We start from the raw sequence: 23387 nt of genomic DNA on the forward strand, positions 1-23387 counted from the left end.
AACTCGGAAACTCAGAAATGTTCTACTTGCTAACTGGTTGTAGCTGAGCTGTACACATGCTGCAGTCAATCACTTAGCAAGTTGGACATTTCTGAGTTTCCTAGCTCCGACTTAGAACGTGAACGCGGCATTAGCCACAAGGCTGCTCTCTATCCCCCTGCTCCCCGGACGCTTTGATGCTTTTGGACAAGGTGTGCTTCTGTACACGTGATGCCCTCTGGTGGTGGTGTACAACAGCAGGTTCCCTGTTTTTCTCCAAGTTCCAAGTGGTCTTGAACGCACTGAAGTCGTACACGAGTTCCCAGTTGTTCTGAACGCGGCATACCTTGCGTAAACGCTGGATATCAGAGGGCGCATGAGTATTTAGGCATGTGGCTAACTGGCTATGGTTTGATATTGTAACGACCCTGGGTTTATAAGCCCCAGGGTCGTTACAATATCTGCATCAAGATAGAACAAGGCTTGACGGAAAAAATGGCGTCCCTTGAGAGGGCAAAAATTAGATGTACAGTACCAGTCAAAAGTTTGGACACACCTAATTCAAGGGTTTTTATTTATTTGTAGTATTTTCTACATTGTAGAATAATAGTGAAAACATCAAATCTAAGAAACAACACACATGAAATCATGTAGTAACCAAAAAAAGAGTTAAACAAATCAGAATATATTTTAGATTCTTCAGTAGCCACACTTTGCCTTGATGACAGCTTTGCAAACTCTTGGCATTCTGTCAACCAAATCAAACTTTATTTGCAACATGTGCCAAATACAACATGTGTAAATCTTACCGTTAAATACTTACTTACAAGCCCTTAATTACATGTTGACCACACCGCTCGCGTCCGTGCGCAAGCTTGCAAAATAAATGTACACATACATGTTATTCAATCATTGCGCACCAATGAGCGTCTGCGTTGCCAGGCACTAAAATGGAAGTTGCTTCTATTTTTGGTGCAGAACATGCTGCAAGTCCTGCTCCTCCCATCTCCTCACTGGTTTATAGAAGCAGATACCCACATGCCATCTCCTCATTGGTTATACCCACGTTGGTGATTGAAAGAGGAACTGAGGTCGGTCGTCGTCATGGTAATACTATGAAAGTCCAAAGAAGAAAAAGAAGCCTTATAGGCTGACCACAGTTCTCGCGTCGCGTGCGTTGCAAAATACATTTTGAAATCCATGTTATTCAATTATTCCACCCACACTGATCGCGAGCTTCTGCGTTGCCAAGGGCTAAAATAGAAGTCCTTTCTATTTCTGACACAGATCACGCTGCAAGTCCTGCCTCTACCATCTCCTCATTGGTTTATAGAAGCAGGTACCTACGTGCCATCTCCTCATTGGTTATACCCACGTGGGTGATTGAAAGACGAACTGTGTTGCCGGTCGGTGTAGTAATACTTTGAAAGTTTAGATGCCAATCACCATATAAGTTCAAAGATGAAAAAGCCTGGAAAAAGGAGAGATGACTAGAAACGATTCGATTGACTGTTTTATGTGTGGAATAATTGTCGGAGTAGAGGACCTTGTGCATTTCAGGTAAAATAACAACTCAATGTTTTTATATCCCAAGATAAATTAGCTAGCAACAGCAAGCTAGCTAGCTAAATTGCCATAAATGTTTAATGCTTTTTGACCTGTCCCTAAATGAATATTTCAACATGCGTGTCCTGATTGCTTCTGGTTTGGGTGAACAAAATCAATCTGCATGTGGATGCACGCGCGCGGTAAGCTTGTAAGTCATGCTACAGCATAAGGATGCCAAAGGTCAGGGTTATGTTCCAAATAGCACCCTATTCCCTATGTAATGCACTACTTTTGAGTCGTATGGGCCCTGGTCAGAAGTAGTGCACTATAAAGGGAACATGGTGCCATTTGGTAGACATACCAGATCTTCCCCTCTCTATTCCTCTCTTGAGCTCTCTTTTATTCAATCATATAGCTACTGAAGTGTTTTGGGCATGCATTGTTAAAATAAAGAGCTATAAGGATGTATGGATTCTGTATGCACTTATGACAACATTTTTTATTCTCAGTCTTTCCAATAACTGCTGTGGCAGTGTCTGTAGCTCAAGTACTAGTAATGAAAGGTGAGTTTAATGTTCAGTCCAGTAAAATTGTGATTCAAATATCAGCCTAATGTCTTTCATTGTATTTTACTTCCCTTTCTATATCTCCCTTCCAAGAGTCCTTGCACCCTCATTACGATTTGGTTACCTGCCTAAAGTAGCTAGTAAGTAAAGGCAGATGTTTATTTTGACAGGGAGCCAATGCTGAGTCCAAGGTCTCTTTTCCAGACGAGCCCTGTTTAACACAACAATACACATCAAAATACAATAGACATATTAAACTACACATCCATATATACATAAAAAGACACATTATTATACATCAATGCATTAAAAGGACAACACAATCATTAAAAAACAGACACCAATTCCTCAAATGTTAAAATGCATTGGCGATCATTCCACACAAAAGGTGCAAAAAAATTGCAACCAGATCTACCCAACTCAGTGGAGAGTTAGCCATCCCTGAGACCGGGTCTGATATCTCATACCAGTTAACAAGTTAACAATGAAGTAAGGTACGGCAGAAGTTTATGCAGGAGAGCTTTAAAAACAAAAAGAGTGCAATTAATCGATCTACGAGACTTCAAAGAGGGCCAGACTACATGCTGATACTGAATGCAGTGATGTGTACTGAACCTATCGCCCGTAATAAAGCATAGTGCTCAAAGATAAACTGTGTCCAATGGCTTCAATACAGTGGCAGCTGCATTCATATAGTCTATAACCGGTTTGAATGTCGACTGAATGAATATGTGGCTTGTCAGTGTCCTGCTGGAATTCAAAATGTATATGAAGCATTGTCATGTCTTTGGGAATATTCATTTTTGTGTTTGTGTGGTGTCTTTTTTCAGTTTCTGGTCTGTTTGGATACATTGGCGGAAAGAACTCCTACACAAAGTTAAGTCAGGAGAAATGTAAACAATCTGGAGAATTCTCCATTGGGTGAAGCCCTAAAGCAAGGGCAACGTCATATCCCTCAACAGTCAGTATGGCGTCTAATCCCCCCGCCCCCCTCAAACACACACTCGTTTGGTTGTTGAATGAATATTCATCATGTCATTTGAGCCTTTATTGTGGTAACAGGTTATTGTTTTGACGTCTTACCAAGTTAGATTTTTATTGTACACAGGTTTGCTCCTCAAAACCAATCAGGGTTGGGAGATGCTAATAAGGCTTTTTTTAGCTCAAGCCCCCAGCTGAAACACCTGTTCCCAAAGAGAGATGGTGACTCACTCCTCACAGTGATCTGTTATTATTTGGGACTATTCACATATGTTGATAACAATGAGGATAGGGCCTGACTATATAGATTATATAGTCTGTGTTAACAGTGCTCACATACTTGGACATCAGTTTAAATTATTGTGCCAGAGCAGGGTGTCTGTATTAAGGCACATGATAACATACACTAGCATTTGCTTTGTAGTTTTTTAGCAATAATTAACCGTATAGCCTTTATAATTGTTGATTTAAACACAATATTCCGGGTGCATTAGTGAACTGCAATGCATAGATATAGCAGATTTGCTGTGTGGTTATTTTGTTTTTGCCTCAACAGTGTAAAAATAACCAATATGGAGATGCATGGGTCGAGTGAATAGTCTTCTTTCAGGAGCCATTGATCAGCTGCTGTAACAGGAGAAGGCACATGCAGAATACACAAGAACTCTGCTAATTATGCAATCATGCCATACTAATTTGAAGAACACATAGACGGGTTAGCTGAGGCTGACGTCGTCACAAGAACGATGCGCACCCTTCAGTGTGACAGGAGTCCGTGTGTTGTGATTCTGGATGGCCAGATAGCTAGTAACAAGGATAAGACATGTCTGTTTTCCCCATAGTTGCGCACATGTTGTTTTTTTGCCAAACAACCAAACCGTCTACAGCTATGTTCCCAAAATAATAAATGTCAAAATAATATAGTGTCAAAAGTGAAGATGAATAGCAGCTTTCTAGAATTGTCCATTATTAGAGACAAGAATGTTGTTGTGTTGTGTTGCTACCATGCTGTGTTGTCATGTGTTGCTGCCTTGCTATGTTTTTGTCTTAGGTTTCTCTTTATGTAGTTTTGTGTAGTCTCTCTTGTCTAGATGTGCGTTTTGTCCTATATTTATATGTTATTTATTTTTTATTTCTAATCCCAGCCCCCGTCCCCGCAGGAGGTCTTTTGCCTTTTGGCGTGCCTTCATTGTAAATAAGAATTTGTTCTTAACTGACTTGCCTAGTTAAATAAAGGAAAAAATAAATAAATAACATTTTAAAAAAGAGGCCCTTGACTTTCAGCTTTAAAAAAAATATAATTATTTAACTAGGCAAGTCCATTAAGAACAAATTCTTATTTTCAATGACTGCCTAGGAACAGTGGGTTAACTGCCTGTTCAGGGGCGGAACAATAGATTTTTACATTGTCAGCTCTGGGATTCGATCTTGCAACCTTTCGGCTACTAGTCCAACGCTCTAACCACTAGGCTACCTGCTGCCCCAGGCATTCTAATCTGGGATCTCGGTCACCTCAGCACAAGAACCTGACACCAGAAAAGGTCCAGATGACATCAAAGAATGGAATTATTCACTGACATGGAAAAATATTTATGTATTCATTTAGGAATAGGATTTATAGATAAACCTTCAAAAAAGTATGAGCTGACTTTGGTAATACTGAACATTTTACATTTGAACGAAAATGATGGGATGGAAACAGGCTATTAGTAAGTTTGTTGGCTGTATTCAATTGTAATGTATAGGTCCCCTCACTTGGTTTTTCGCAGCATTGTCAAAAGTAACATAACAAAGGATGTGTTGACTGAGATTTCCTCCAGGACCAGGCTTGCCCAGCTGTCAGGTCTGTTGACTTTTCAGTAAGATGTGGCGCCGTCACCGCAGAAATCCACCATGTACAGCAGACATGAAAAATAGCCCTGCAACGCATATTGTTTTACTTCCGCTTATGTTTTGTTAAACAATTGGGTTGATTATTAAACCAAATTGATTTGGGTAGGGTCTGCCGGCTGTAGTCATTTGTCTTCTTCATGCTGTATGCTCCATATTTCCAAAACTCAAAGCATTGTATTTGGGACAAATCATTCGCTAAACCCTAAACCTCAACTAAATCTTGTAATGCTAATTTGGTAACTGAGCAAGCTGAGGAGACAACTGCTTGGAGTAACCCTGGATTGTAAACTGTAATGATGAAACATTGATACAACAGTAGCTAAGATTGGGAGAAGTCTGTCCATAATAAAGAGCTGCTCTGCATTCTTCACATCACCATCAACAAGGCAGGTCCTACAGGCCCTAGTTTTGTCGCACCTGGACTACTTTTCAGCCGTGTGGTTAGGTGCCACATACAGAGGGACTTAGGAAAATTGCAATTGTCTCCGAACAGGTCAGCACGAACAGAGCTAACATTAATAATATGCATGTCAGTCTCTCCTGGCTCAAAGTGGAGAGATTGACTTCATCACTACTTGTATTTGTGAGAGGTATTGACATGTTGAATGCACCGAGCTGTCTCTGGCACACAGCTCGGACACCCATGCATACCAAACAAGACATGCCACCAGAGGTCTCTTCACAGTCCCCAAGTTCAGAACAATCTGTGGGAGGCGCACAGTACTAAATAGAGCCATGACTACATGGAACTCTATTCCGCATCAAGTAACTCATTCAAACAGTAAAATTAGATTTAATAAATAAAAAACAGATAAAATTACACCGCATGGAACAGCAGGGACTGTGAAGCAACACAAACATAGGCACAGACACTCTACAAACACATAGCATATGCACTATACACACACATCCACATGGATTTTGTGTTGTAGATATGTGGTAGTAGAGTAAGTGCCTGAGGGCACACACTTAATGTTGTAAAATCTTTGAATGTATTGCAATGTTAAAAAAAAATGTTTTTATTACTGCCTTAATTTTGCTGGACTCCACAAAGGCCGAAGCTACAAATATGCTAGCTTTGTTTGGATGACAGACATACAAACACGTGTGTGCGTGTCAAAGTAGAAGTCAGTCCAAGTGATTTTCACTCAGTCAATAAACATGCCCTGCACAGCTCAGGGTTTCTGATCGTTAACTTTCATAATTAAAAGAGAACATGGCAAAGCCATCTAATCTGTTCAACAATGCTGCTATGGCAAGGACTGCTACATGGTTTCATCCTGAGTACACAAACTTGAACACAAATCAACAAGGTGTTTAACTGAGGTAAATACTCAATCTTTATTTTTTGTAAAACTACACACACAATCATTTCGTCAAGTCCATTTGCACAGCATCCTGTAGCAGAGACACAGAGTCAAGAAGCAGGTGAGCCGTTTAGTAAAACAAGAATGGACCGAGACAACATAACAGTAGCGTCTATGCATAAACACAGGAACAATAGTGACTGGGGAAAGAGCCTGAGGGAGTGCCAGATATAGAGGAGGTAATAAATGAGGTAATGGAGTCCAGGTGTGCCTCATGATGACGTGCAGGTGCACATAATGATTGATCCCAGGACCGGTGGTTAGTATACTGGCCACGTCTAATGTCGGAGGGGAGGAGCGGGAGTAGTTGTGACATCCCCTGGATTGGACTCCATGGTGTCTCAAACTTACTGTGGGGGAGAATAGAGGATCATTATAATTGAGTGTGTTTTACCTCTAGCTTTGCATGTTCTCTGTAGGTGCAGGTGCAGCAGGGACTCGCTGTCTCTTACACTCTTCACACACACATGGTGGCAGTGAGGCTCTCCAGAGGGTAGTGAGGTCTGCACAACGCATCACCGGGGGCAAACTACCTGCCCTCCAGGACACCTACACCACCCGATGTCACAGGAAGGCCATAAAGATCATCAAGGACATCAACCACCCGAGCCACTGCCTGTTCACCCCGCTATCATCCAGAAGGCGAGGTCAGTACAGGTGCATCAAAGCTGGGACCGAGAGACTGAAAAACAGCTTCTATCTCAAGGCCATCAGACTGTTAAACAGCCACCACTAACATTGAGTGGCTGCTGCCAACACACTGACTCAACTCCAGCCACTTTAATAATGGGAATTGATGGGAAATGATGTAAATATATCACTAGCCACTTTAAACAATGCTACCTTATATAAATGTTACTTACCCTACATTATTCATCTCATATGCATACGTATATACTGTACTCTATATCATCGACGGTATCCTTATGTAATACATGTATCACTAGCCACTTTATACTATACTATGCCACTTTGTTTACATACTCATCTCATTTGTACATACTGTACCCGATACCATCTACTGTATCTTGCCTATGCTGCTCTGTACCATCACTCATTCATATATCCTTATGTACATATTCTTTATCCCCTTACACTGTGTACAAGACAGTAGTTTTGGAATTGTTAGTTAGATTACTTGTTATTACTGCATTGTCGGAACTAGAAGCACAAGCATTTCGCTACACTCGCATTAACATCTGCTAACCATGTGTATGTGACAAATAAAATTTGATTTGAATAAAAGAGACAGAGGATCCTGCTAATGCTTAAACTCACCAACGTTAGCTTTATTTATTACATTTTTCAAAAATATTTTATTTATTTATTATCCAAAACATACAATATACTTGCAGTGAAGCCGCTCAACAACCACATCACACCAGTCATCCAACAGACTCCCAATCAGACGTTAGCTTTATTAATCACTCACACCAGCACACACCATTCATGTGCCTTAACTTTAACATACATGATAATCCACTGGCATGTTAAAGTTTAAGCCACGATAGCTGATATCGTATTTACATACAGGTTCAGTCTACCTGTCACCCATGAAATGCTAAAATCAACATGTATGCCCATTTGTTTATCCAGCAACTCAGCATCTGCCACCATTTAGGCAGGTAGCATCAACTCCACTGAGGCCAACAGTCCCTGTAAAGTTGCAGAAAAAGTAATGTGTGACCATGTCACCATAGAAACCAGGTTTCCACAAACAGTATGGACTCACGACTCACCTGCTAGTTTTGGGAATGGGCCAAGTTTCTTTAATGCATATTAGAAAGTGCATGTTTGTTTGTGTAACAGCAGAGTGGTAATTCCAATATTACTTTTGTAATGTTAGTGTCTTACCTTTGTAGATGAACCCCCCCCCAGTGACAGCCATGCTTCCCAGAGAGAGGGGAAGAGCTGAGAGGAACATGAGGTTAGTAGTTGTCATACTGTATTATTTGTTGGCAGTTTGGTTGATGTTCAGCTTTATTTACATCATACCTTCTCACTGAACTTCCACTGTAATGGAGATCATTAACCCCTTTGGTGACTGATGGTCAGAAAACAAGGCATTAAAAAAGGTCCGAAGTCCTCTTGTGAACAAACCCTTTGAATACGGGCAATTATACAAAACCACAGTATTTGCAGACTACTGTTCATCTCTGAGCAGAGCAAAAAAAGGAATGAGAATGAAAGAGGAAAAGAAAGACATGCACATAGACACACACACACACACCAGGTTGCCCCCCCCCCCATCATCAGTCACCAACAGCGTCCAGCAATTTTCAGGTCTGAGATGGTTTGGAATGCAGAAGGTAGAATGTGAAAACATGCCATTTCCAGGGAAAGGGGCTTGATTAAATTCTCAGGTCATTTTATATCAATTTTACTTTTGAAAAAATATATATATTTTAATAAAATGCCAAATATGTTGCTGTAGTTTGTCCATAAATCCTAAAAATTGTATATTATTTGAAGTTTACATTAAACTATAATATTTATTAGGTACAAACAGTGTCTGTGGACATCTCATTACCGTAACACTTTTTCTAGTTCCTGTAAAAATCTGTTTTTAAATATAGTTTTATTCACCCCCTCCAGGTGTCGCTTGTATTCCCCAGTGTATTTATCCCTGTGTTTCCTGTCTCTCTATTTATCCCTGTGTTTCCTGTCTCTCTATTTATCCCTGTGTTTCCTGTCTCTCTATTTATCCCTGTGTTTCCTGTCTCTCTATTTATCCCTGTGTTTCCTGTCTCTCTATTTATCCCTGTGTTTCCTGTCTCTGTGCCGGTTCGTCTTGTATGTTTCCAAGTCAACCAGCGTTTTTCCCATTCACCTGGTTTTTGCATTCTCCTTTTTCTAGTCCTCTCGGTTTTGACCCTTGACCCTTACTGGACTTTGTAACCTCCTGCCTGACCATTCTACCTGCCTTGACTACGAGCCTGTCTGCCACTTTGTACCTTCTGGACTCTGATCTGGTTTTGCCCTTTTCGCCTGTCCACGACCATTCTCTTGCCTACCCCTTTGGATTAGTAAGCGTAAGACTCCAACCATCTGCCTCAGGTGTCTGCATTTGGGTCTCGCCTTGATAGAGATGAAATTGTGATGAGACATACAGTATATCTGGGGAAGGGTATAAACAATTTCTAGAGTGTTGAAAGTTTCCGAGATCACCGTGGTCTCCATAATTGAAAAAAATATGGAGCTACCCAGACTCTGCCTAGAGCTGGCCGTCTGACCAAACTGAGCAACAGGGCAAGAAGATGACCAAGAACCCACTGACCACTCTGACAGTCCTACAGATTCCTTGGCTGAGATGACAGAACCTGTCAGAAGGACAACAGTCTCTGCAGCACTTCACCAATCTGGGCTTTATGAAAGTCCTTGAGAGGCCCAGTCAAAGCCCAGACTTGAATCCCATTGAAAATAATTGGAAAGACAAGAAGATTGCTGTTCACTGCTGCTCCCCATCTAATTTAACAGAGCTTGAGAAAATGTCTAAAATCTTTGTCATGATGGGTTATTGTGTGTAGATGGGTGAGAAGAAAATAGATGTAATCAATTTTCAATTCAGGCTGTAACACAAAATAAAAGGGTATGAATATTTTCTGAAGGCACTGTTTAAACAGGTTTGTTGTTTAGATGTGTAGGCTATGTGTGGTACACCACCATGGTCAATACCTCTATATCAGGAGCTCTCTTCCTTGTACCTAGTCTTCTTTGCTACACGTTTCAATTTACTCTTGTTTGTTCCTCGACTACACTGTCCTCCTCACTGCTCCCTTTTTCAATAAACACTGCAGAGGCCCTGGTCTCAAATTATCTGCGCTATGCCAAACAGTACCTAACCTGTAACGGCTAATTCAGCTTCACATTAACCCGTTACAATCTGCTAGCTAGGGCAGGTCCAGAGTACAAAGACCTGCTGTGGTCTTAATGAGTATATCATTTCATGTATCAGTGGTTTCAAAAAGAACTCAAGAAAATAATATTACAAACAGTATGTACAGTTGAAGTCGGAAGTTTACATACACCTAAGCCAAATACATTTCAATACAGTTTTTCACAATTCCTGACATTTAATCCGAGTAAAAATTCCCAGTCTTAGGTCTGTTAGGATCACCACTTTATTTAACAATGTGAAATGTCAGAATAATAGTAGAGAGAATTATTTATTTTAGCTTTTATTTATTCCATCACATTCCCAGTAGGTCAGAAGTTTACATCCACTCAATTAGTATTTGGTAGCATTGCCTTTAAATTGTTTAACTTGGGTCAAATGTTTTGGGTAGCCTTCCACAACCTTCCCACAATAAGTTGGGTGAATTTTGGCCCATTCCTCCTGACAGAGCTGGCGTAACTGAGTCAGGTTTGTAGGCCTCCTTGCTCGCACACGCTTTTTTGTTCTGCCCACAAATTTTCTATAGGATTGAGGTCAGGGCTTTGTGATGTCCACTCCAATACCTTGACTTTGTTGTCCTTAAGCCATTTTGCCACAACTTTGGAAGTATGCTTGGGGTCATTGTCCATTTGGAAGACCCATTTGCAACCAAGCTTTAACTTCCTGACTGATGTCTTGAGATGTTGCTTCAATATATCCACCTAATTTACCTCCCTCGTGATGCCATCTATTTTGTGAAGTGCACCAGTCTCTCCTTCAGCAAAGCACCCCCACAACATGATGCTGCCACCCCCCATGCTTCACGGTTGGGATGGTGTTCTTTCAGCTTGCAAGCTTCCCCCTTTTTCCTCCAAACATAACGATGGTCATTATGGCCAAACAGTTCTATTATTGTTTCATCAGACCAGAGGACATTTGTCCAAAAAGTATGATCTTCGTCCCCATGTGCAGTTGCAAACCGTAGTCTGGCTTTTTTATGGTGGTTTTGGAGCAGTGGCTTCTTCCTTGCTGAGCGGCCTTTCCGGTTATGTCGATATAGGACTCATTTTACTGTGGATATAGATACTTTTGTTCCTGTTTCCTCAAGCATCTTCACATGGTCCTTTGCTGTTGTTCTGGGATTGATTGCACTTTTCGCACCAAATTACGCTTATCTCTAGGAGACAGAATACGTCTCCTTCCTGAGCGGTATGACCGCTGTGTGGTCCCATGGTGTTTATACTTGCATACTATTGTTTGTACAGATGAACGTGGTACCTTCAGGCGTTTGGAAATTGTTCCCAAGGATGAACCAGACTTGTGGAGGTCTACATTTTTTTTCTGAGGTTTTGGCTGATTTCTTTTGATTTTCCCATTATGACAAGCAAAGAGGCTGAGTTGGAATGTCGGCCTTGAAATACATCCACAGGTACACCTCCAATTGACTCAAATTATGTCAATTAGCCTATCAGAAGCTTCTAAAGCCATGACATCATTTTCTGGAATTTTCCAAACTGTTTAAAGGCACTGTCAACCTAGTGTATGTAAACTTCTGACCCACTGGAATTGTGATACAGTGAATTATAAGTGAAATAATCTGTCTGTAAACGATTGTTGGAAAAAATACTAGATGTAGATGTCGTAACCGACTTGCCAAAACAATAGTTTGTTCACAAGAAATTTGTGGAGTGATTGAAAAACAAGTTTTAATGACTCCAACCTAAGTGTATGTAAACTTCCGACTTCAACTGTATGTAATATGCCATATACTTTGCTTTCAAGTCACATGACTCTTGCCACATTGCTGTTGTCACACAAGGACAACTATACATCAAATAAATATTTGAGTCACTGGGAATAAAGTCCAGCTCAGTAAATGTAAATTATTTGGGTGTGCCAGCCTAGTCTCATTTAGGTGTTGTCCTCGGCTGTATTTACCAGACTGATTACTAGATTGCAGGTGTTATCGCCCTCTTGTGGTCTTGAATGGATCTGATTGAATACATAGGGTATTTTATTGTTTATTACTCTGAACAAAAATATAAATGCAACATGCAACAATTTAAAATATTGTACTGAGTTACAATTCATATAAGGAAATAAGTCAATTGAAATAAATTCATTAGGCCCTAATCTATGGATTTAACATGACTGGGAATACAGATATGCATCTGTTGGTCACAGATACCTTAAAGAAAAGGTAGTGTTGTGGATCAGAAACCCAGTCAGTATCTGGTGCAACCATTTGCCTCATGCAGTGCGACACATCTCCTTCGCATAGTGTTGATCAGGCTGTTGATTGTGGCCTGTGGAATGTTGTCCCACTCCTTCAAGGTCTGTGTGAAATTTCTAGATATTGACAGGAACTGGAACACGCTGTCGTACACGTTGATCCAGAGCATCCTGAACATGGTCAATGGGTGACATGTGTGGTGAGTATGCAGGCCATGGAAGAACTGGGACATTTTCAGCTTCCAGGAATTGTGTACAGATCCTTGCGACATAGGGCCATGCATTATCATGCTGAAACGTGAGGTGATGGCGGCGGATGAATGGCACGACAATGGGCCATTCATCCTTGAAGGACGCTTTAGAAAATTTGGCAGTACATCCAACCGGCCTCACAACCGCAGACCACGTGTATAGCGTCGTGTGGGTGAGCGGTTTGCTGATGGCTTATGGTAGAGAAATTAACATTCAATTGTGTTGTTAACAAAACTGCACATTTTGAAGTGGCCTTTTATTGTCCAACACAAGGTGCACCTGTGTAATGATCATGCTGTTTAATCAGCTTCTTGACATGACACACCTGTCAGGTGGATGGATTATCTTGGTAAGGGAGAAATGCTTATTATCAGGGATGTAAACAAATTTGTGTTCAACATCTGAGAGAAATCCTTTATTTGTGCATATGGAAAATGGCTGGGATCTTTTATTTCAGTTCATGAAACATGGGACCAACACTTTACATATTGTGTTTATATTTTTGTTACGAGTAGTTAAGTTCCCAGTAAGCTACAGTGGTTACTCTAAGAAATATTTCACATATGATTCCAAGAATATTTGAAGCACAATTTAAATATGAATACTAGGAAGTACAACCCCCTCCCATTACATGACTTAACCTGCTTATATTATCCTATGTTGAGGCAGAGATATATGCTGTATCTATGATGAGGGCCTAAAATATCTCAATGAAGATGAAGTGTTGTAGATATGCCATTGTTTACCCAGGTTTGCAGTTTCATTTGAAAATCACAGAACAACATATGTCCTTTTGACTAAAATGTGTATGTTGCTTTATTTGTCCCATTCTAACCCATTAATCCAGGTGACAATTTATTATGTTCTTATTTTCCCTCTAGTGAAGCACTGTAACTCAATCTGTATTGACCTCTCAGTGCTCTACCCCTTAGTAAATGCCTCCTCCTCCTTAAACCCTTCTTGTGAGAACAGGATGTTTTCCCTGCAGTTCTGGTATGTGACTGGGAGATCCCCACAAAGGCTGCCCTGTCAAACCCATCACTATAATGTAGGCTGACCTATTCCAGCAAACTAACGGGCTGCTCTTATGTGGAATCAAGCAGCACCTATTCTGCAAAGGTAGCTATGAAATGTAAGTCCTTTGAAATGAAAAGTACATGGCTTTTTAAGTTCCATACATTTATGAATTTGAGGCCAGGCACAGAATGTTACAAAATTGAGCTTTACACATTATGCTTGTCAAATATGTTGCAGAAACATGGGATGTCAGAATATCATTTTGAACTTGAGACAAAAAACAATTCATTCAGATGGGGAACAATAAATAAAATCACGCCCTTCTGTAAACAACAGTTTTCTGTGTAACCAATTGTATTTTACAACAAACGTAGTTGCTTATGACTGAAGGTAATTTTCACCATTCACAAAGTGTATTGGGAGGTTCCTACTGCGTGAACCGGCCAATGAAGGTCCATCGTGGGTTGGTTTTCGTTCTTGCACGAGGAAATTCCGATTAGTGAGGGGATTCGATTAATGCTCAGGGCATTCCCTGGGTGAACCGGCTTAGCGTTGTTTGCGTCCATTTGGAACATGAGCCGGGTGCCCCGTTTTGGCCGGCGGAGAAGTCGGCTCAAAACAAAAGTGACTTCGGGTTAAGGTCGTGGAGTAACGAGTATAATTATGTGTTAACACTTGCAAAAGTGATTGATTAAGATAAAAACGCTTTATCTGCCGTCACAATGAAAACCAGTTTGAAAATTCGAGCATATATTTTATGAAAAAATAGATGTATGTTTCTGAACGATGCTGCACTTTTCACAATACGACTGAGCGGCGCAGATTACTGTTTGATTTGAAAAGAGCGTGCCTCGCTCACCGGTTTCGCCCGGTCACGTGTTGGGCCATAGTTCGGTTCAACCCGAGGCAGCTTAATCGAACTCTTCCATTGACATACGTAGGTACTTTTCCTAGCCAATGAACTTCAGCGGTGGGATGGCCTGGTTTGGAATTTTGACCTCTCACGTTCACCCAAAGGAGGGTCCAAATTCTTTGTCTTCAGATTTCCTACATGACACCAGAGACAGCCTATTATGAAGGAGTAGGGGTGCGGCTACTAGGTTCCTTGTCCACCCAAATCATCTGTGGGCATTGGTTATGTTGACATGTCCCGCCTACTGGCCGGTCTGCGGACTTCACACAGGCAGTTGTGTGTTTCATAAAAATGCACTCTGATGCGGCAAGTAAGTAGCTATAGTAGTGGCTTTTGGTGTGTTTAGGCTCCTCGTATTGATAACTTACGTAACAGCGACCGGATCTATTGCATCTATCTGTTTACCTTTAGATTTAGCTGTTAATCGAGTGTCAAATAGAGGTATGTGCAGACTATCTGTCTATTGCCATTCTCTTTGTATTTCCAAGTGTTGTCTTGGGGCGCAACAAAGGGACTGTACTGTGTTATTGCTGAATGTACGCACTTTTTGTTGACTTATTGTTAGGACAACTAACGTTGCAAAGGCTACTATTCGGTTGAATACATCAGCAAAATATGTAATTATTGTCGACCTATTATACTGCTATTTTGTCGCTTATTTACGGACGGGAATGAAGTGCTACTGCAAAGCAAGTTACACTTGGAACAACGTAGGCTAAATAGGTCAGTTTTCCAGTCAACTGCGGAAAATTACAGAGGATGAAAATTGTGACGCAGTTCTGTAAAATATATTTCTATGCTTGCTGCAATAGAGCTGGCCGACTGCGCGTCATATACATCAACTGTTGCAAGAGAACCATAAGATACTTGCATGCACTATTCCATAGGATGTAACATTTTTGTATCGATATAATATGCATTCATCAGTTGGGGTGAGTGTCAGGAGAGGGGTGCAGAATGAAATGTTAATTTCTGAGGGCGGGAATTGTAGTCTAATTCCACTCTCCATTGATCAAGATCTTAGAGCCTTGATCCAGGAAATGGACTACAACAACCATAATGTCTCCCTCTACTCTCCAGATACTTTGTAAACTCTGTGCAAGTTGTGTGTCTGTATTGCTATTTTAAGTAGTCTATTCAGTTAGTGCTATCATGAGGTTCGGCCTTTCGTTGATCTAGGTGTGTGAGCGTTTTGACTAAAGAAACGGATTAAAAACGAAAATGACACTTCGTGAGCGCAGATGAGGAGATTACATGTTTTATTGGATAGGCCATGTCGGCGTGGTGTTTAATCATAATCGACCACTCTACTTTTTTTGTCTGGCGTTCTGTGAACCCTGTTACGTTTGAATACAATCCTCACCTGTCAATCCTGCTCATGATCTGACTGTAGACTACTGTATTATATTACTGTATTCTAATGTATCTACGTAGCTACAGTCCTTCATACCTATTTCTTGTTGGTATTATGCCTACTGAACGATTATAACTGCTCAGCATAAAAATGAACATTTTATTGTCAATCCCATCACGATGAAAGGCATTGATTATGTGCAGTTATGGCTGTTTGACATCACTATTTAGTCATCCCAACTACTTTGATGCAAATTATGAAGGTGATTAAGATGGTTACATGCATACCTTCTCATTCCTATTGGCTGAATGCAAAGATGTGACCCCTATGACAGAGGGAGGAGCATGGTGATGTAGGCAGGCTGTGGGTAGCAGATGGTGAGTTCTCCCAGCTATCAGTGCCCTGGGAAACCTATATTTCTGTGAGAAGGTTATGTTTCTCTGAGAAGCAGATCATTGTTTAGTATGGCCTACTGTTGCTGTTGCGTGTCTGTTCCATATCTAATGCATGTGATGTAGTGGTGTTACATATAGAGATGTGCTGAAATGTACTTTTCCTCCTTTAGATTTTCAGCTGAACTCCCATTTTTCTACGCTGGCCAGCATCCACAAAATCTACCACACCCTGCACAGGCTGGTAAAAGCATTTTGCCCTCATACCATTATGTGTTTTTCATGTGACATATGAGTACCAGCCACCTGTTCCAACAGTTTACATTATGGAGTTACTCTGGCAAAACGCTAAGAATTTGATCATGGACATTTACCCCTATCTACAAATGAATCCTAGTTATTAATGAGTTATAGACATGGATAGATTTTTCTATTCCTGGATGGATACTTAAAAGGGATTAATTCATCCTTCCTCTCATCCTATTTCTCCCCTCCCTCTCTCTCTCTCTGAAATAATAACTGCATCTCTAAAGGTTACAAGCTTGAGGAAATGAGAGCGCAGGCCTCCCATCACACCCTTCCCTTGCTCACTGCATGCGAACACCGGTGCTGCTGTGTGTGTGTGTGTGTCTCTTGGTGGGGGTTGCCTAATATAGTTCCATTTATCTCTCCACTCAGAACCTGACGGAGGACGTTGGACAGGACGGTCACTCCACAGGTACCGACCCTGCCTGCACCTTAATGCAGACCCACATGACACTTACTAGCTAGGTTTCGATCCAATTGGCGGCAGGTTTTATCACAATATTAGCATTTTCCCACCACCATTTTCCAAGTCGTAGTGGGAGGACCACACAACATATCATCGAGTGACTCCCAAGTTTACTTCGATGTGATGGTTATTTGCGCATAAAGGCATTTCCATGGCCATTTCTCACATAATACATTTTACCGACGCAAAAAGATCCCACCTTGTCTAGCGTGTTTTGTTTTGTCGACATTTGGAAAGTTTACCGACAAATTTGCTGTTTCCATCACGGCCTGTCAATACATTTTCAATCTGACATGTATTTACTCGCATAAAAAGGTTGGATGGAAACCTGGTTGCTGTTCTCTATATCTCTCTCCTCACTCTCTGTCTCTCTCGTATTGTGTTTCTCTCAGCCTGCCGCTCCAGAGCCATGCCTCCAAGGAAAAAGAGGAGACCCACTACTGGAGATGATCTGTCAGCTAAGAAGAGTCGCCAGGACAGGTACTACCAACCTGCTACACCAACGAATGCATCAGTTACATCGGGTTTTACACAATAAAAGGAATTATATCCAACTTATTTAGATTCACTAATCACTCGTGGACAGGCTATCTGTCAAAAGACGGGGATGACTAACACCTCAATCACACCGACACCAGAAGTACATTCATTTCCAAATAAACGCTGTGTTTGCCTTGCAGCATTACCTTGTGGAGGCAGTTGCAGTGCATTCTTTGTGGTCTATATATCCAACGTATGCATCAAATTGTATGCGTCGGGCTTGACAGAAATAGTAGAAAAGGGTGGATGTTGAACTTTTGTTGCACACATATCCAGTAAACATTTTTGGATTGCATAATAAAAATGCTGTGTCATTTAATTACAAAGCATTGATGCAAAGACGCTGTCAGTCTGATCGAGGCATAGCGAATAACAGTTGTTGATGTGCGCAGGTTTTTGTCACTGGTTATTTGAACAAGTCTTGATTTAGCGGGTGTGCGCGTCTTATCGAAATTCGGGAAGGGGAGGGTACGTTTGACCCATAGCCTTGCAGAGAGAGGCGGGTGGAGCTACCCCCCTTCTTTTGCTCCTCAGTCCAGTATCTTTTTTCTCATACATCTCCCCCAGAACCTAATCCAGTATGTTACGCAATTGCATGCAATTTTTGTTCTGGATTTTCAACTGTTCACTGAAACGGTATGCATGCGTGATGACACGTGATTTGTCTCCCCAGTGGATTTGCATACTTCATTGTCAGCTTAGAAATCCAAAAGAGCAGCAAGAGGACTTTCCATCACATAGCTCATCCAATAGTTATTTGTCAGGATTAACTTTTTTCTCCATCGTAGTGTTTGATATGCTCCTAGACGGTAGGATTTTAGGTCACACACTGTATTCCCAGCACCCGCAGTAATGTGTGAAATATGCTGGGTGTGCAGTGCCGTAGATTGTGTCTGAATGGTCTTTTTCCAAATGCAGTGTTTTTAGAAAACATGAGGCACCACAAATCCGAGAGGAAGAGACCTTCTCCAGTAAAAGATGTCTGGAGTGGTTCTATGAGTACGCAGGTGAGACTCAAGGTTTGTAAATATACATTTTGCAATTCTCTATCAGTTTATATAAGCACACTGCCCATAATGGTGTAAATACCTTTGTTACTTTTAGATTTGGGTTTTCATGTCATAGTTGAATTGTACTGTGTGAGAGCTGTGAATCGGGCATCATTGATTGCTTCATAAAGGATGTCTCTTGCTTGCTGAAATGATGTCATAGATTAATGTTTTGTGTTTGTCACCTGCAGGTGGGATAGGGTCATAGAGAATTGTTACGTATGTATGTACGCATTGTGATTGTAATTTTTGCTGTGATGATGTCAGAATACTTTGTTACCTCATTCTATGTCATAGAATTCTATGACATCATAACAATAGCGATTACAATCATAGTTTTCGTGATGCGATGTCATAATAGGGACTGCTTTGACCTCCACATTATGATATCACACCATGTAAATATAATAGACTCTCTATGGTTGTGATGTCATAGCATTGTTGTGTCTGTGGCATACTATGCTGTCATAATATCAGAGATTAATCCTATGTGTTTGTTTCTGGTAGGAGTGGATGATGTCATAAATAATGGCCCTGTGTATATATATATGTGTGTATCTTTGATAGGCTGTGATGATGTCGTGGGGCCAGAGGGAATGGAGAAGTTCTGTGAAGATATTGGAGTGGAACCAGAGAATGTAAGGATGGCTAGTCATGTCTATGTAGATGGGTGACATTTGTAATCCATCCACATGTGCATGCACTTGGTGGTTATAGTTGGGTACAGCTCCGTTATTCAGAGATGGCACAAAGATGAAAATGGCTCATTGAAAAGTAAACATCTCAAGCATTTCATTGTGTTATAGCATGTGAGTGTATGCTGTTCTTTGTGAACAGGTGGTGATGCTGGTTTTGGCCTGGAAGCTGGATGCCCAGAGTATGGGCTACTTCACCCTACAGGAGTGGTTGAAAGGCATGGGCTCCCTGCAGTAAGTCTCTGCTCTCAGTTTGTGTGTTTTACTGTACGTGTGTTCTGTGTGTCTGTCCCTACAGTTTGTCCTTTTCTAGCTGTGCCATGTACAAAATGGTGCTGACTCCAGACTGGGTTTATAGACTGCCTCTGTCTGTATAGTCTACTTTATATTCAACTGTCTGTTTTATAGTCAACAGTCTGTACTCTGTCAGCCGGGACTCTAGTCTGTCTCTAACTTGTCTCTCTGGCGTTGTCAGGTGTGACTCCACAGAGAGGCTGAGGAACTCCCTGGACTACTTGAGGTCTGTCCTAAACGACACCACCAACTTTAAGCTCATTTACAGATACGCCTTCGATTTTGCTCGGGTGAGTGAGGCAAAGCCGCATCTGCAGTATTCTCACTAGATTTCCTCTGACTGGGATATTTATTCCCCTGGGATATTTATTTTGACTGGTATATTTATTTGTTGATGTTTAGATTCAACACACAAAAGATGACAGACAAATTAAACTATTACCATTTGTAGAAATAAACACAAGGGATAAGTGACGTCAGGTAGGGAAGTATGTCTTTGATAGGCTCTTAGTTTTGAGTGTCTTGCATGGCTGAAGCTCTCATCATGAGTACTGCTCTTTCTATTGAGTCAGTCATATTTGACCCCTGACTTCTGAGACATCTTAGGGCTCTATTCAATCTGTAAAGGTGAGGCATTACAGACTCCGCAGAATAAATGTAAAGGTCATTTCCGTTTGAGCCGACATATTTACAGGGAAGGCAGTCTCCGCTAAAGCGGGAACATTGCCTTTAAATTTCGGTCACGCTGTAAAGCTGAATTTCCGTGATACTGATTGAATAGAGACCTTCATTTCTGATTTTGTAGGAAAAGGACCAGAGGAGTTTAGACCTGAACACAGCCAAATGCATGCTGGGGCTTCTCCTGGGGAAGACGTGGCCACTGTTTCCTGTATTCAATCAGTTTTTAGAGGTATGGTGTCTAACTAACCTGTGTAACATTCAACTTGATACCGTACATACAACATTTGACACGGTTTTGTCACTATGTCTTGACTGCCTGTCCTGTCTGTCATTCAGCAGTCCAAGTATAAGGTTATCAACAAAGACCAGTGGTGCAACGTTCTAGAGTTCAGCAGGACAATCAACCTAGACCTCAGTAACTATGATGAGGATGGAGCCTGTAAGTGGACACATGCACACACTAATACACAATCACTCATTCCCTAAGTGGTACAAGGGATCAGTGCTCTAACGTGATCCTTCTTTTCTCCTTTTGTCAGGGCCCGTTTTGTTGGATGAGTTTGTGGAATGGTACAAAGAAAGAGAGATGTCATAGCATCAGGTAGACTGCAACAAAACCACATTATAATACAACGACGATGACAAACGGCTATGAGAAAACTAAAAACAAAGAATACAAAATGGGAGAGGTGCTTGTCAGTGATGGCAGGTGGCGCATCCAGGTAATGATAGCGATATGGTTTGGGGGGAGGGGGGAGGTGGGGGGTTAGGTGCAAGCCACTCTGGCGAGATTAGGATGTAGGTCACCATGGAGACAAAAAACCCTCTCCAGGTAATGATCCCTACCCATGTTACATTGTGGGTAATCACACGGCGAGCCCCAGTGGCGTTGCGCCCCCTCACTGTGATGTCATATTGCTGCGTGTTAGGATATCGTGTTCTCATGAGTGGCTAAATGGTTTTGTGTGTGCGAGAGATCCACTCTTGAACCCTTTGCTCCCGTTAGGAGGAATTCAACTAAATCCCTCCATTTTGAACGGTCGGTCTTAGTCTTAAAAACAAGGTCTTTTTGACCCGGTCACATTTGAATATTGCATATCCGTGCTTTGAACTTGATCTGTGCTTGACTCTTTATAACCTACAGAACCCATCGTTTCTATCAGTTTTGTCCTGTTTGGGTTGAATTGGAATTCTTGAAGAAGCACACTGTCAAATGGCTGAGTGTTACAGTAGGTGCTCTTTTAGTCATGGTCATTAAAGCTGTTGTTACAGGTGGATGATGACACCTGTACAGTTTACTGTGATGAAGTCATTTGTGCCAGTGCTTTTTGAGCCCCTTTTTTTTCCATCCTTAGTCTTACTGTGATACCAGCCTGTGCTAAAGCTTTGTAGCCCCCTGTGAAGGCTTCAGATTACCTCATACCACAACAACTAACCAATCAGCAGTGCTGCTTATTAACTCTTATTACAGTGCAGTGGTCAGTCGTTAGTGGACTGGCCAGCATTCATTGGTTATGTGACCAATCTATGTTTCTAAGCTGTAGGTTTTTAAGAGTTCTCTGTGCCTCTTTAACAATTTATAGAAGTCACTTTACTTGCACCCCACACACACACACACACACACAGTGGTCAGGGATACGTTCAGGATTAAATTAGACTGTTTGGCCTAAGTTGCAAGTTAAAATAGAAACGTACCTCTATTTTTTTCTTCATATCTGGCATATTGCTTTGGTCTTGTCTTCTGTTATGTCCACTGAACATGTCCAGTTTAATCCATATTACTAACGAGCCTCTCTCTCTCTCCCCAGTACTGAGAGTGTTATAATTGGAAGACTGTTTAAGGCCTTTGAGGAATAGGTTGTGTAGGGTAGGCAGGCTGTACATTAAGGGGAAATCCAATCCCAGCATGCATGCATTGCCATGTATCATTCAAGAGGTCTCAAAACCATGGACACTGACGGGTTAGATTTAGAACCCGGTGGTGATGTAATGGTGTTCTTTTTGCCTAGCGTAGGGCTAATGTTCTTGTAACACATGTCAACTTTTGTCTCTAGCTGTGATGTGACGCTCAATTGTCATGAGAGTGAAACCTTGCATGCATGCTCTCCATCAGAGCCATCTGCGAATGGATGAGATTTTTTTGAATACTTATTTTATTGTTGTTGTTTTTGTACAGGAATTTGTGCAAGTGTTTTTGTGCTTCATTTGATATCCTTGGTCATGTTGTCTTAACGCTTTATGAAAACCATGACTGTGTATATTCAGAGCTGGAACACACATGCAACCTCATTTGGGGAAGAGGAGTTCCATCCTGCATTTGCCCAACCACTCCCTTCTAACACACTCACACACACACACACACACACACAGAACCACACTGTTAGTCTCTCCAACAAATTGACATGAACTGAAGTTAACAAAAGTTCGAGAAATTGGAGAAAGAAGACAAGTTTTGTGCAGTGTTGAAGGTGTGGTGTAAGAGTGGTATCCGGGTCATATGTCAATCATTTATTGGTCAAACCCAGTGGTCTGAACTAAAGCATGTACAGTAAATGGTTCAATTTCTGAAGTAATAAGAACACATGATAGCTTCACCTATCAGTGATCCATGATGCTTTGACTGTCAGTAATCAGTGTATTTGTGTATATTAGGTTTTGGTAGGAGATGGAGCTAGTTTCTAAACGGCTCACTAATCATTTGCACAAAGTCTAATTCAGATGGTATTCTACATTGGTATTGCAGGAGGAAGAACAACTTTGTCCTGACTGTATGTACAGTATGTATGTCTGTTTTCACTGTAACCTATCTCTACGTATAAATGGGTTTATTAACTTATCGTTGTCTTTCATTTTTGCTTTGTCATTTTCCTTTACAGAACGATTGTGAACAATTGTTGTCAAAGGATGTTTCATTCTGCGTTCCTAAATTGCACAGGATCATATTTGGTCCCTCTACTGTAGGCCTAATGTCTTTTTGTTCTGACTATT

At 41.2% G+C, this 23387-nt stretch overlaps 1 protein-coding gene across 5 annotated transcripts; it reads left to right on the top strand.

The window, feature by feature from the left end:
* The first annotated feature begins 14798 nt into the window (after positions 1 to 14798).
* On the top strand, positions 14799 to 23235 carry LOC110521659 (DCN1-like protein 4). Of its 5 annotated transcripts, none has more exons than XM_021599388.2 (11): positions 14799 to 14932; positions 16542 to 16612; positions 17047 to 17086; positions 17533 to 17620; positions 18599 to 18699; positions 19297 to 19367; positions 19567 to 19658; positions 19900 to 20008; positions 20524 to 20628; positions 20736 to 20838; positions 20939 to 23235. In XM_021599388.2, the coding sequence occupies exons 1-11, from the start codon at positions 14914 to 14916 to the stop codon at positions 20992 to 20994; spliced, it is 855 nt and encodes a 284-aa protein (XP_021455063.1). In that variant the 5' UTR covers positions 14799 to 14913; the 3' UTR covers positions 20995 to 23235. The 5 variants fall into 5 exon arrangements, with proteins under 5 accessions (XP_021455063.1, XP_021455064.1, XP_021455065.1 ...); XM_021599389.2 differs by having other exon boundaries at positions 18599 to 18687; XM_021599390.2 differs by having other exon boundaries at positions 14923 to 15063.
* The last annotated feature ends 152 nt before the right edge of the window (positions 23236 to 23387 follow it).

The sequence above is a fragment of the Oncorhynchus mykiss genome, chromosome 30 (assembly GCF_013265735.2).
Source record: "Oncorhynchus mykiss isolate Arlee chromosome 30, USDA_OmykA_1.1, whole genome shotgun sequence".
NCBI lineage: Eukaryota > Metazoa > Chordata > Actinopteri > Salmoniformes > Salmonidae > Oncorhynchus > Oncorhynchus mykiss.